This window comes from Rhinolophus sinicus, linkage group LG04 (genome assembly GCF_036562045.2).
Source record: "Rhinolophus sinicus isolate RSC01 linkage group LG04, ASM3656204v1, whole genome shotgun sequence".
NCBI lineage: Eukaryota > Metazoa > Chordata > Mammalia > Chiroptera > Rhinolophidae > Rhinolophus > Rhinolophus sinicus.
Window position 1 is genome coordinate 184,450,993 of NC_133754.1, and position 15,179 is coordinate 184,466,171.

Consider the following 15,179-nt stretch of genomic DNA (forward strand, 5'->3'; position numbering starts at 1 on the left):
ACAGCTTATGTTTAGAGAGATGGAAGTGACCCCCAAAAAGTAGCCGTCGTCTCTGGGTGTAGAGAAGCGTGGGATAGAAAATGTTTGCCTTTCATTATGAGCCCTTCTGTAGTATTTGATTTTCAAATTGTGTGCATATATTAACTTGAACACATTTAAAAATGTTTTAAAGGAAGAAACTTACCCTCCGTATTGTAACATAAGCAGTGGCAGACGAATGAGGATGGGCTGTTTCCATTTCTAACTGAATTCATTTTGAATTAATGAATTTAAAAAGCTTAAATTATTTGAGAACAGCAGTTACCACCTTGGAATGAAAATACTTAGTGTTTTTCTCAAGATTTGGAAGAATCCATTTTTTTTAACCACTTTTTTACTAATACGTAGTACGTACAGATGTTAAGAAACAAAATAAGTTAAGAATGTATAATGTTGGAAATATTACCTTTTTGTTCCTGAGAATACAATTAATTTTCCCCCCAATTCTTCTTTCTGTTTCTTTCTTCTCTTTCCCTCTTTCTCTTCCAGAAGCCCTCCAAAGGCCAGTAGCATCTGACTTCGAGCCCCAAGGTCTGAGCGAAGCAGCTCGCTGGAACTCCAAGGAAAACCTTCTTGCTGGTCCCAGTGAAAATGACCCCAACCTTTTCGTTGCACTGTATGACTTTGTGGCCAGTGGGGATAACACTCTCAGCATAACTAAAGGTAAAAGGGCTGTGGGCAGCTGCAGGAGGCAGGAGGCAGGGAGCACTGTGGCTTCACTGTCCATCCCTCTGGTGGGGGATGCAGAGATATTCCCCCAAAAAACAGCATGTTTATAAGAGAGTCACTTTTCCTTGAGAAGGGTCCTTGGCATAAACAGAGCTTTCCTTATGTTACACTGCAAAAGACACGTGGACCAAACACTGAAAACTTTTTTTAATTGGGGAAGGGGAACGGGACTTAATTGGGGAACAGTGTGTACTTCCAGGACTTTTCCAAGTCAAGTTGTTGTCCTTTCAATCTTAGTTGTGGAGGGCGCAGCTCAGCTCCAGGTCCAGTTGTTGGTTGTTAGTTGCAGGGGGCGCAGCCCAACATCCCTTACGGGAGTTGAACCTGCAACCTTGTGGTTGAGAGCCCACTGGCCCATGTGGGAATCGAACCAGCAGCCTTAGGTGTTAGGAGCACAAAGCTGCCTGAGCTACTGGGCGGGCCCTCTTTTTTTTTTTTTTTTTTAAGAAAAAGTATTTTTTTCTCTAAAAAGCTTCCTTATATTCGGAACAGAGCACTTGAGTAAACAAACATAATAGATTTATAAAAACCATTTGGCTACATATTTGTCTGTGTATTCAATAAAAGCAGGAAGCTTCATATAAAATGTACTCTTATACACTTACAAATGCATATATTTTTGTGGACGCGTTAAAATGCAGTAGGTATTTAGGAATTTGTAGATTTTGAGTAATCATACAAGAATAAGGGAGAATGAATGGATTAGCCTTTGAAGCTGATGTGTCTGATTTGGTTCTTTTCCTCTAAGGTGAAAAGCTCCGGGTCTTAGGCTACAATCACAATGGCGAATGGTGTGAAGCCCAAACCAAAAATGGCCAAGGCTGGGTTCCCAGCAACTACATCACGCCCGTCAACAGCCTGGAGAAACATTCCTGGTACCACGGGCCCGTGTCCCGCAACGCTGCCGAGTACCTGCTGAGCAGTGGGATCAACGGCAGCTTCCTGGTGCGGGAGAGTGAGAGCAGCCCCGGGCAGAGGTCCATCTCGCTGAGATACGAAGGGAGGGTGTACCACTACAGGATCAACACAGCTTCGGACGGCAAGGTAGGCCCCGCGGGCCCGGGTAGGCGGGGCGCGGGTGGGCGGGGCGCTGCTGGGCGGGGCGCTGCTGGGCGGGGCGCTGCTGGGCGGGGCGCTGCTGGGCGGGGCGCTGCTGGGCGGGACCTGAGTCTTGGGCCAGAGCTCAGAGATCCCACTGTTGGGTTGACATATTTTTACAACAAAGCTTGAGAAGAGGTTGGCAGACACTTTCATGTAAACAGCAGGTGTCATTCATTAGCCTTATCAATGACCCCCTGTGGAGGACTGATCATGTGACATTACAAGTCCACAGGCCTGGCTGGTTCTCTGTCCTGCTGGACGTTTGTTGTTAGCAATTTCATAAGATAGGTGGAATATCTGTTGGGTTTTACCTTACGAACCTTACATTAAGATTCTTCCTTTTTAAAAAATCTATTATGTTAGTAATTTATCCTCCATGAGTAAAATTCAGACAACAGATGGATATTTTTGAAGTGAAAAGACACCTTACTAGTGTCTCCCCAAAATAAATCTGATATGTGGCCTTCTTCCTGTGGATAAAATCGTGTGTGTGTGTGTGTGTGTGTGTGTGTGTGTGTGTGTACACACAGTTTTTAAACAAAAATGAGATCATGTGATAACCCATAGATTTCCACACCCAGACTGTAGTTTTGTAAAGGAGTTGAAAACGCCTTTAAGCGTCCATGAAGTGGAGGAGGGAGGAGTGTGCTTTTACTGAGGTCCTACTGTGTGCTGGGGCGTTTTTCAGTCTTCATCTCATTGAAACCTCACCTCAGTCAGTCTTCAGCACAGACACTGCTGCAATCTGCATTTTTGCATTAAGGAAAGGATGGAGGCTGAGGGGTGGAATTTCTTGCTGAAGGTCATGTAGTGAGTCATTGATGGGCAGTAACTACGCTGTGACCCCACCGTCTGCCCTACTGCACCACGCTGCCACTGAGGGTGTAGCCAGATGGATTGTCAGGATGGGTCCAGATGGTGTATGTATTTTTTAGTAATACGTAATGTATGCACACGGTTTAAAAAAAAAATCAATTACAGTGAAAGGTAATTTCGTTTCTAGTTTAGTTCCCTGCCCAGAAGTAATCAATGTAACCAGCTTCTTCTAGAGTAACACGGTGTTATATACACGGTATATATACTGTGTTTCCCTGAAAATAAGACCTAACTGGACAGTAAGCCCTAGCATGATTTTTCAGGATGACATCCCCTGAACATAAGCCCTAATGTGTCTTTTGGAGCAAAAATTAATATAATATAAAATCAGAGTTTTATTTTTGGGGAAACACGGCATGTTTACATTTAAAAAGCCCACAAATGATGCATACTGCACACTGTTCTGCATCCTGCTTTTTCCACCTAATAATATATTTGGGAGATTGTTTTATGGCAGCACATTTCGAGCTGCCTCATTCTTATTAATGACTGCATAGCACGGATGGCCCATCATTTATTTAAGCAGTCCCCTGCTGGTTGACGTTTCGGTTGTTTCCAATCTTACGTTATTATAAATAACATTGTTATGAGGTAGCTTTCAAACCTTCAGAAAAAAATCTCAGCCTGCTGTAAAGAAAACCTATCACCACCTAATACACTAGTAACAAGATTCGTGATGCCCTACTTTTAATAGATGTAATGCACTCTGATATTTTGTATTCCATTCTATTCTGTTTCATTTCTTAAAAAATTCTGGTCATAATCCACCAAATTTATTTCATTGGCCCCTTTGTGGGTCGTGCCCTGCAGTTTGGAAATACACTGCCCATACTTCTTTGTGCTCAGCGGAGTGTGTGCAAGATAAGTTGCTAGGACTGAGTGATGGTTGTGTGCGTTTCAGATCTGTGTAGCTGTTGCCTGGTTCCCTCCCATAGAAATTACCCAAACGTATTTTCTCACCAGCAGCGTATAAGAGTGCATGTTTTTCCTCACCCCCATCAGCAGTGTATTATCAGAGTTGTAAAAACATCTGTCACTGCTAAAGCTGATATCTCATTGTTTGATATGCAAGTGTCATATTTTGAGTGATCCCTGTGTCATTTACTAAACTCATCTTTTCCTACAGATTCGAAATGCACCAAATTTACACATACATTTAGGTCTATTGATCTAATTTCTGTTCTCTCCCATTGGTCTGTCTGTTATGCCAGTACCAGATTTTTAATTGTTACAGCTTTATAGTATGCTTTAATATCTAATAAGACTAGTCTGCTCTTCTTAATCTTTTTTAGCATTTTTATGACTATCCTCACACATTCATTTGTACTGCTCAAACACACACACATGTATTTTTAACGTTCTTATCCGTTACTGTCTTTTTCCCCATGTGTCAAAGTCTTCTGGCTAAAGTCCTGTCGCCAGCATCTGATGCTTCCCATCACTGCAGATGTATTTATACCAGCACTGTGGTTTGTACGACGTACCGCACAGTCTGACGTTGATGTGTGACTAGAGATCAGCCTTATTCATCAGCTTGCTTCTCAGCTCATTGTTCTTAGCCCAGATGTGGAGCTAGGTCCTTCCATTCTGCGGGGTGGTGGGCCCTTTGAAACCTTGCCTTCAGACCGGAAGGGTGCCTTTTCAGTGAATTAGACAGCAGAGGGCACCACCCCTCGGGAGCGATTTACGGGAGCTGACCCGGTGTTTCCCATCTGTGCCGTTCATCCAAGGCAAGCATGCAGCTCATCAGTGGAGGTTTGTACTGGACAAGGTAGTGGTCTCTTCCCCTGGACTTGTTCAGTCCGCATCCTTGGAACAGATGCAGGAAGGCATGATCCCGCTTGACAACTCAGAAGGAGCAAGGCATGCGTATGGAATGCATGACTTGTAGAATTTGAGAGTCAGCCAGTGAGGAAGCCAACCCCTCTGTCTAAAAGCTGCTGTGTGCTGGGGCTCCTTTCACTCCGGGTGGAGCTCAGGGAGCTCATGTGTTCAGGCAGTGTCCACCCCCGGGCAGCTCGTCAGAGAGTTCTGGGCTTCTCGCCCTCCTCCCTCCCTCCCTCCAGCTGTCTGAGCACCTGGAGCCTCCTGGGCCTACAGGGTCGTCGGGCAGACCCTCTGCGGAGGCTCCTGGCTGTTTTGGATGGGAGCACATTCCCGGAATGAGGGGAATAGTGTCAGCGTGGGGAGGTACTCCAGTGATGCAGGAGACTGCCCAGCACTGAGGGAAGCTGCTCCGAGCGGAGCTTTGAGGGGATCCTTTTAGGATTTCTAAGTGGAACATTTAAGGCTGGAAGGAGAGACAGGCTGGGGTTGAAGAAATTTAGTTCTTATTTTCAAATGAGCTGATCTTTAGAAAAGAACTGAATTTAGAAGATTCTTTGCTAAGGCCCTGGTGTACCTCTCTCACTGTGTCCCTGAGCTTCCGGCAGCAGTTGTCACCAGTCAGCCAGCCCAGGACCACCAGCTCAGGGCCTGTAGGCGGGACTGGGGACTTTAAAGCTGGACTCCTGAAAGGGCCACACGAGACTCTGAGCCATTGCTGTTTCCCAGGAGTCTTGTCTGAAAATCTTCAGATGCCCTGGGATTTGGTTGTCGTTCTTGAATCTCTTCCCAAAATTTGCAGTCTTTTGTCAGCATAGCAGAATTCAAGACTGATTTTCTCCACCACCCCTGCCTAAATCGTCCTTAGTTCTTCTGGTTTTTTGTGTCCACACCTGATTTACTTCTATGAGATGCCACTGTCAAGTTCCACAAGTCCTAATAGCCCTTGTGGAGTCTTCCCTTTTCTTCAAAGAGATGCCCAGCTGACATTTGCACAGTCTGCTGAAGTGACAGGTTTAGGTTGACAGGAATGGAATTTTGTCTTAGGCTTTAGCAGAGGTGGCAGGGTGGGCCAACTGTATAACCTTGAGTTTTAAGATTTACTCTCCCTGGCCCAACAGGTTCAGGCATCCCGGGGAAAAGCCTGCTAAAACATGGCGGACTTCCCTTGTTGAGGAGACTGTGGGCGTTATTAAGTGCTGCTTAATTATTAAGTAGTCCTTTGCTGCTGGCGTGTGAGACGCTCTCGGGGGAATGGTGCTCCTGGCTCAGCAGCCTGTAGGCAGTACATCCACGGTGGGACTACAGGGTCTGCGGCCGCTAGTGGGCACACAGGTCCGAGCTCTGGTAGGCCTGTGGGCGTGGCTGCCAGGAGCAAAGCCTTTTCTGTTGAGCTGCTTTGACAAGGCCTGTCCTTTGGGTTCCTGCACAGTTAGAAAGGCACAGCCCTCGCTGAGCACCCACAGTGTTTATGGAACCAGGTGCGTGGCATAATGACAGGCCACCATATCGCTAGTTTCACTTTCTCCTCGGAACATGCCAGGAACTACCCAGTTCACTAGCAAATGCTACCCAAAAACTGGAACTAGTCAGAAGGAAGCCACCAGACTTGACTGTTTGAAGATGGCTGTGCAGTGCATTTAAGGGAAAGTAGCGTTAGTATTTAATAAGTGTCAGTATATAAATTGTGTGTTGAAAGATGAACTAAGTCATAGGGTCTGTGGATTTAGTTATTGAAAAAGGTAAAGTTTGCCCATTCAGTGAAACCGTCCATAACTCTGAAATCTCTAACTGGGAAGCCCGTGAAGGAGTCAAATGAGACCAGGAGCAAATTCTCCATAGACGAGGGCCTGGGAGCCGTTACCATTGTGTCCCGTTGAAGGACCGTGATCTTTGGGTTGGGGACAGTAGGTAATGAGCTTCGCTCCCTGGTGACCAGCCCTGCACTGTGCCTGTGCTTCCCAGGGTGGGGAGGGCTCTGATTCCAGGGAGCAGCTTCTGGGAGTGGCTTTTCTCTCTTCTCACCACTCCTTGGCAGGGAGAGCACCCATCGGCTGAGCTGGAGCTTGGTACCAGTGCAGTGAAGTCCCCGGCCAGAGGCCAGCGGGCAGCCTTTTGCAGACGGGCGGGGCTTGGGGGCTGTCCCCGCACCCCACCCACCCAGCCTTTGTGAACTGCACTTGTGAGCAAGGGCTGTGTGTGCCGAGGGCAGGCTGGGTAGTGCTCACTTCTGCTGTCGCCTGCCAGCTCTCGCGCACGTATCCAGGGGCCTGAGCATGACACGCAGCTCGTCCCTAGAGCCGTTCACCTGGAGGTTTCTCCTCAGGGCTCTCCAGTATAAACGGGGGCCTCCTGGTGGACCTCCTCTTCACCCGGGTAGGGCCTGCCACGCAGAGGGACAAGTTCCTCAGCGCTGTGGAGTCTGCGCACCGCTCTCGGGTTACTCAGAACTTAGGTTAGTAGGATCGCTACGAAAAGACTGTCAATTATAAAGCCTCTGAGCCAGAGTTTGCTTGCCTGAGTTTTAACTGTTCATGTATGTCATCTCCCCAAGCAGAGAGAGAGAGAGAGAGAGAGAGAGAATCTCCTTGTTAATGAATCCGATTTACCCTCTTGAGGGTTATAGAAGGGATCAACTTGTATATGTTATTATTTCTCTCTTTTAAAATATTCTAATTACCTGATATTACAAACATCCAGAAAGTATTGGCATCTACCATAATCAGCAGCCATGGTCTCGGCCCTGCCATGTGTGTTTCAGGCTTTTTCTTCCTTTTTTTTCCTTAAAGAGATGTTACAGCTACAGCTGACTGACCCTGTGCCTTTTTCTCCTTCCTGCCCTGGCCTCACCACTCTTCTAGAGCTGTATTCCTCCTTACCACGTCTTTGCAGGTTGGGCAAGTCTTATTAACACTTAGCCGTGCTTTTAAGTATCCTTTCCAACTGCAGTGATCGTTGGCTGCCCTTAGTGAGCCAGTAGATTCCATATGCGCCTGAAGCCCACTGTCCTGTGTGAATTATTTTTACTGGGGAAGGGGAACAGGACTTTATTGGGGAACAGTGTGTTCTTCCAGGACTTTCTCCAAGTCAACTTGTTGTCCTTTCAGTCTTAGTTGTGGAGGGCGCAGCTCAGCACCAGGTCCAGTTGCCATTTCTAGTTGCAGGGGGTGCAGCCCAGCATCCCTTACGGGAGTCGAACCGGCAACCTTGTGGTTGAGAGCCCACTGGCCCATGTGGGAATTGAACCGGCAGCCTTCGGAGTTAGGAGCACGGAGCTCTAACCGCCTGAGCCACCGGGCCGGCCCATCCTGTGTGGATTTTAATGTGGAATTGTTTTTGCATAGAAAGAGAAGAAAAATGATAGCTGTCCCCATCCACATTGCGCCCTCTGTCGTGTGCTCCTTTCCCTCCTCTCGTCTCAGTTGGTCCGGATGAGAACTCCTTATGGAGCGGCTCCCGGCACAGGTGCTCACCACTGTCCATCTCACAGGAGACTCGTGCGCGTGTGTCTGAAAACCCTCTTCCTGCCTTCCCGGCCGTGGAAAAACCTGGATGGCCTTGGGTAGCCCTCCAGCCCCTGCTCTGTTCCTGGAGAGACTGGCCGAGGAACCACGGGGTGTATTACTGGGTCACGGGTGTCACGCAGGTCTTGATCTATGATGCTTCTTAGCTCAAACCAAGGGAGTAGGAATGAAAAGGAGATTTGTGTGTTTAGTGATTTTTCAGGAGTTTAGTGATTTTCATCTCAGATCATCTTTAGTTCTAGATAATTGTATAATTATAGGTAATCACGATAGGTTTTAGTAACAAGCATAGTCATTTTTAAAAACTTTTTTCCCAATCGCAAGTAATCATTGAGCTCTGCTCTTCACTAATCCACAACTATTACCGAGCACCTCTTCTGTACTCATTTCTTGTTCTCATGAAGCTGAGGTTCTAGTAGGTGGAGATACAGCGATCAAGCTGATAAACAAGGAGTTATCAGTTAGTGGTAAGTACAATGCGGAGAAGTGAGAGAGGTGATGATGATAAGAGCTGGGTGATGCCTTTTGACTCCTGGTCAGGGAAGACGTCATGGTCATTTACACTCCGCTCAGCATGGTGAGAGGGCAGCAGGCGTGTGAGGGTTAGGCAGGTGGAGCATTCAGGCACCTCACGCATTTGAGTGCATCTTTTTGCTTTAGCAAGTCCATTACAGCAGAGAAACACAACGAAGTGATTTTCTGACCGCTTGGGCCTGGGTGGAGAGACGTGTATCTGAGGTTTCGCTGTGCGTCGCGCTTAGTGAGGCTCAGCAAAGCTGGTGCGTTGGCGTTGTTTGCGTGGGTGTGTGCTCTGTGGCCTGAAGGCTGTCCCTGTTTTCCTCAGCTCTACGTCTCCTCAGAGAGCCGCTTCAACACTTTGGCCGAGTTGGTTCATCATCACTCCACTGTGGCAGACGGGCTCATCACCACTCTCCACTATCCAGCCCCCAAGCGCAACAAGCCCACCGTCTACGGCGTGTCTCCCAACTACGACAAGTGGGAGATGGAGCGCACGGACATCACCATGAAGCACAAGCTGGGAGGAGGCCAGTACGGGGAGGTGTACGAAGGCGTGTGGAAGAAGTACAGCCTGACCGTGGCCGTGAAGACCTTGAAGGTAGGCCCGGGACCGCCTCGAGCAGCCCGGCGTCCGGTTAGGGCCACTGCTGCTCACGGCGCTTATCGGCGCCGAGGAAATGACTCTTCAGTCTTTTGTGTCTTTGGACGTGTTCAGTTCTTCTCATAATCTCAGTGTGTTTCCTCATCGGGTGAGAACTGAGAAGTGCTGTGGCTTTTGGTGTAAAAAGATTAGTCATTTGGAGAAGTTTTTTCATTCTATGACGAGTTTTTTTAAAGCTGTGGGTTTCCGTTCTGTTTGTGTGGCACTTGGATCACTTCCGACTGAGAGTTAAGAGAAGGAGGACAAAAAAACTTTGAATTTTGAAAGCAGGAGATTTAACCAAGAAGCGTTCAGCTCTTCTGTGGATTTTTGTTGGCAGATCTGAAACGCAAGTGCTGTGTAGTTCCTAGCAGGTTTCTGTTCTTTGTGTTGTGTGTACAGACTTCTGGAATGAAGCAAACATTGAGGCTTCTTACTAACTCAGATCACCCCTTCCCCCTTCTTTCTTGTTATCTGTGACTTGCACCCTCTCCACTAATGCACAGCGTTTGTGGTTTCCAGGCAGTTTGTTTTTCTTTTGAAGTTTTCTTTTGAAGTTCTGTGAAATCTTTAGGACGCCAAGGGAAGGAGTTTTAGTTTGCATCCTTCTTCAAAATGTGATCTGCGCTTTACCTATGGTGAGAGTGTCCCCTAGTGTTGACCTGTGTTATTTTCACTTGTTTTAAATGAACTTCTGGCTGTGTCGACCTGTGCACAGACATCGCGAGATGAGCCCGTTTGTGCAGCTTTTAGAAAAGGAAAAATGGAAACATCTACTGTTGGGGAAATGGACCCAACTGTGTGTACGCTTCTCAGAGGTCGGCTGAGTGCTCGCTCTGAGTCCGGTGCAGCCAAATCGCTCCTTTTTTAGGGGCGCTGGTGCTTCCCTGATGCCTCCACTCAAGCACAGCAAGTGGGGAGTGTGCTTTCTGGCGGATGTGAAGGGACACGTTAGAGGAAGGGCACCTTCTTCAGTCCTAGGAACCCAAAGTGGCTTCCTGGCACTGTGTCTCTTTAGATTGGTCCTTGGGGCATGACTGACATTCATGTCGGGGGCCATGGTTTGGGGGTCACCTTGAGGACTCCTCGACATTTTCCAGATAGGATTTTTTTTTTAATTTAATAAGCATTTATCGAGTTTCTCACTTCTATTTGCCAGACCCTGGGCTTAACACTAGGATTGTGAAAATGAATTAGTCAGAGTTTTTGACTTCAGCCTAGTCTAGGTAGTTAGAATAGTCTAGTTAGCAGTAGATAGTCTAGTTAGTAAGAGAAATAGGCAAGTACTAAATCATGGCAGTGCAGTGTGATGAGGGCCACGTTAGGCATGAGCTTGGCACTGTGTCACCTCACAGGAACAAAAGGGGGGACTGGCGAGGTCTGCTTGGTGGGGAGAACACATGAAGGAAACGGTGAGTCGGGGCCGTAGGAGGAGCAGGAGTTGGCCAAGGGAACAGAGGCCAGGAGAGCGGTGGAGGGCAACGAGGACACAAGGCACAGGGCGTGGACCCAGCTGAGCAGCTGGGGGTTTTCCTGGGGGCAGTGGGGCGCATCGAAGCGTTGGACGCACCAGGGATAAGATGGTACTGTGTTTCCCTGAAAATAAGACCTAGCTGGACCATCAGTTCTCATGCGTCTTTTGGAGCAAAAATTAATATAAAACCTGGTATTATATTATACCTGGTATTATATTTATATTATATTTATTACATTATACTGTGTCTTATATTACTTTTTGCTCCAAAAGACGCATTAGGGCTGATTGTTCGGCTAGGTCTTATTTTCAGGGAAACACAGTAGGATTGGCGTTTCCCAAAGATGGCTACGTCGGTGAGCCTTGGAAAGAACTAAACATCTATTGCCCCTCCTCTCACAGATGGGGTGGGTACAGGGAGAGGCGTGTGCCCAGGCGCTGTCACCGGGCCCTGACTAGCTTGGGAAACTGTTAAAGGCCTAGGCGTCACCCACGCATTTGCCAGGATTTGCAGAAATAGAACAAGGAAGAGCAAAAGCACAAAACACTCTAAATTTCAATCCAGGCTCGTTTGAAAACTAAAAAGAGATTAAGTTTGTACAACATGAAATGTGGGGAAAGCCCAGCCCAGTAGCTAATGCTGTGGCCCTGTTTTCTGAACGACTGAAGAAGGAGGATTCCAGAGGCGGGAGCTCCTGGAGCTCAGTGGCGGTGGTGGCGGCGGCGGTGGTGGTGGCGGCGGCGGTGGTGGTGGTGGCAGTGGTGGCAGTGGCTGTGGTAGTGATGGTAGTGGCGGTGGTTTTCTATTACCAGTGAATCAGAATTATCTGGGAAGTGGGTGCCTATTAGAATATCCTTCTCTAATGATGTGTTATTAAACTTCTTATATACTTCTAATGATTTTCCCTAAGATCTTTATTAATTTATGGTCCCAAATTACAGGATCTAATTTTGTGGAATTCTCTGAGTGGCTAATCAGGGAAAGGGGAGTGCTTCATTTTCTAGAGGTATGATAACCCAAAATGTGCTAAGGAACTCTTAAATAAAGAATGTATCTTTCTGCCTCACCACTCTGCACAAGAACCAGCTCTATGATATGTTCCCCATTCGTCAGATAAGGTTACTGGTATTAGTGTTTTGGACGTTTATCTCCACCACAGAAGTTGAGAACTTTGAGTTGGGTTCTAAATGACAGTAATGGCTTACATTTATTGAGGTCTTACTACATGCCTGGCAGAGTTCTGAGTGCCTTACTTAGAGCATCTCGTTGAATCCTTACAACAATCTTAAGAGAAGGATAATAATATTAGCACCATTTCAAGGTTGAGAAAACTGAAGCATAGGGGAGTTAAGTAACTGACCTGGTGTCACACAGCTAGGAGAGGCAGAGCCAGGATTCAAACCCAGACATTCTGCTCCTAAGCCTTATTATTATTATTATTATTATTATTATTATTTATAATAAAGGTTCTTATTCCTCATTTTTCCTGAAAAATACACATAAACCACAGTTACGTATCTTAAAAATCACTTCTTCCCCTCTCCCCTTCGCCCTCATTCGCTCCCCTCACAGTCTATAGTTATGACCTACCTTGCTCTTCAAGACTCCTTGGGAAACCCTTGCAGCTCCAGCTCCGGCTTTTGTTTGCTCAGTGGTTCTCACCGAGCACCTCTTCACCTGTTCACCTCTTCGTGCCAGTCCTCACTGGGCACCTGAGTCTCCGTCCCCTCCTGCCTCCCTGTCCTGCCTGTTTCGTATTGCTGGCCCCTCAAAGGGCAGTGCCAGCTCCTCCTTGGCCAGCAGGGGGAGCAAGGCCTTACTTTTAGCCACGACTCCGTATTGACACTAGGCAGCCTTGGGTCCATACCTTCAGGGCATAAGACTGGAGAACAGAAAAAAGGAGGTGCTAGGCTGACCCCTATGGATGGGGAAGTGGTATTACAGCCAAGGCCCACTGATGGGGACCTGCTAGTTTGAATTTTGACAAGAGTCAGTCGGTCAGAGCCTTAACATTAGCCCTGTACTATCAGTGTTAAAGGATGTGCCCAAGAGAAGCAACTGTCAAGAACCAGAAGCGCCAAGTTTCACAGGAGCTATTCCAAGAGTTACTTTGTGAGTCAGTTGTTTTCTATGAAACAGTTGTGTGAGTAGTAGAATTAGCAAAGACCTGCTGTTAATCTAGTTGTGGCGTTAAGAGTGAATCTTAAGCTGACAAATTTACCATTAAAATAGGGGAAAATTATGTTGTTATAAAATGTTGTCTTAAATTGTACCCAATTCTTTACCAGTTTTCAACGGGGTGATATATGCACAGTCTCCTCCACCCTTGATTTGTGTCCTTACGGAAAGAGTCCGTGTGTGCGTTATTTAGAATCACGTGGCAGCATGCTGTAGCCACTGGGCTGCAGCTTCCTGTCCACTGACTGTCCGCACAGCTGTTCCTTGTCAGAACACAGGAGGTTGCCTTGTTTTTATGTGGATGTATGTCAGCGTGCACCCGCCCTCCGTGGGCACTTATTCTTCCCAGTACGTGGCTCTTACAGAAGTGCCGCAGGGCTTCTCCTTGTTTGCACACATGGGACAGTGTCCTGGTGGCCAGCGCTCAGAGGGGAACGACTCAGAGGGGCCGTGTGTGTTTTTCGTCTTCATCACACCCCCAAAGACCCCAAGGAGCTCGTACCTGTCTGCGCTCTGCCACGGGTGTCGGGGGGTGCCTGCTTCCGTCCCTGCACCAACACCGTGTGCTTTGCTTTGGGGTTTATTCTTGTCATTTTCCCCCCCAGGAAATTTATTGGCAAGCTCCAGAAACGAGCAGAGAAGGAAGGGTTCCGTGACAGCACTGACACTAGACAGGCCCACGCAGTGGCCATGTGACTACGCGGGGGGTGTGTGCCAGGGAGAGGCCACCATTGCCATGTGGCACTTGCTGTTACACTGGGTTCTCTTCTGGCTGTGCAGTGAGACCCAGCGGCCGTGTCTGGGGACCAGAGTTCTGGGGGCTCCTCTGTGAGGTGGTTTCTCATGTACTTTTCGCTTGAGCGTCAGGTCCCACGTCTGGCTTGTGAAGCACCTTCCTCAGTCAAGCTCAGAAACTGCCCCCTCTCTCCGGTGTGTTTTAAACATGTCGGACCTTGGTCCACCCGATGGGTGAAGGGTGGTACTTCACTGATTGTAACCTTGCTCACCTCGCATTTGGGTAAGAACCAGAAAAGTAGAAACTAGGCGGGAACACAGATCCAGGGACATGTGTCCTTGCTGAGAGGGAGGCAGCGAGAGCACCAAAAGCTATACAGTGACAGCGGATGCAGAGCCATTTTAAAGAACAGTGCTTGTCTTATGCTGTTGAATACTTGCTGTTGGGGGTGAGGCCAGGGAGCAAATAGGATGAAGCTGGTTAGAACAAACTTGTGAGATTCTGAGTCTGAGAGAATGTATCTGCGAGAAGGACCAAAAAACAGTGCTAAACACCAGCCTGTCTGTCATACAGGCAGTCTATTCCGTCTGCTTCTCGGGAGTCAAGGTCACCTGTCTTAAGAGTAACAGTGACTTGCACTGCTGGAATGCTGACCCTGGTCTGAGAACTGCGCTTAGCACTCTGTGCGTGACGCAGATACTGCTCTTCTTTCTGTCTTGTGGAGGAGAAGCAGAAGTTCAGAGGTGCCCTACCCTGTCTGTGATCTGTCCTGTAAGTAAGTTGGTGCCACAGCGGCACAGCTCCGTCGGCGTCGCTCATAAGCCATCCTCAACCTCTGCTGTACCAGCCGAGACGGTCACCCGCGTCTGCCCAGTGACCCGTCTCCCTCCCTGAGACAAGGCTGGACTTCACAGCTTTTACTCAAAGTTTGCCTTCACCCTCATTAATCTGAATTAGTTTTGTTTTACTACATAAATAGAAGAATTCTCTTCAAAAAATTGATGGAAAGTTTTAAATGAAAGTAAAGGCATATAACAGGATGGTAGCATTGGGGATATTTACAGTTTAACACAACTACAAATGTAGTAAGCTGTTCGTAGTTTAAATAACAAGTTGAACCAGGTCTGATTCCAGCAGGGGGAGACAGGTTCATTGACACTGGTTGTCCTGAAAGAAACAAGGAGTTATTTATACTGTCACGTGTGTGTGTGTGTGTGAATGAATGAATGAAGAGAAAAAGACAGAAGGAGAAGACGGATGCCTTGGAAAGCTGTATTGTTCTTTTCGCATGTCCAAGCCTCTCGATATAGAGTATGGTTCTTTTAGAGAAGTGTCAGTGGCTGTAAGACAGATGATATTTCTGAAACGACATCACTGTGCGTAGTTTGTATGGTGCTCTAAAAAACCCCAAAAACTCCACTTGTCTAGAAAGCTTCGTTTGAGTGCCACTTTTTGAACATGTTATTGGCCAAGCAGGGTTCTGGAAGCCCGTCCTTACGTGCACAGCATGGACTCCCCCGATTCTGGCAGGCCTTTGA

At 47.5% G+C, this 15,179-nt stretch overlaps 1 protein-coding gene across 4 annotated transcripts in view; it reads left to right on the forward strand.

Moving 5' to 3' along the window:
• Positions 1-15,179, forward strand: part of ABL1 (ABL proto-oncogene 1, non-receptor tyrosine kinase) — a 116,232-nt gene that overhangs the window by 86,749 nt on the left and 14,304 nt on the right. For 2 of the 4 annotated variants that reach the window (XM_019728860.2, XM_074331186.1), the window contains exons 2-4: positions 529-702; positions 1,517-1,812; positions 8,938-9,210. In XM_019728860.2, coding sequence (XP_019584419.2) covers positions 529-702; positions 1,517-1,812; positions 8,938-9,210 — 743 coding nt within the window. The remainder of the gene's footprint in view (positions 1-528; positions 703-1,516; positions 1,813-8,937; positions 9,211-15,179) is intronic. The other 2 variants (XM_019728861.2, XM_074331187.1) reach the window with 1 other exon arrangement.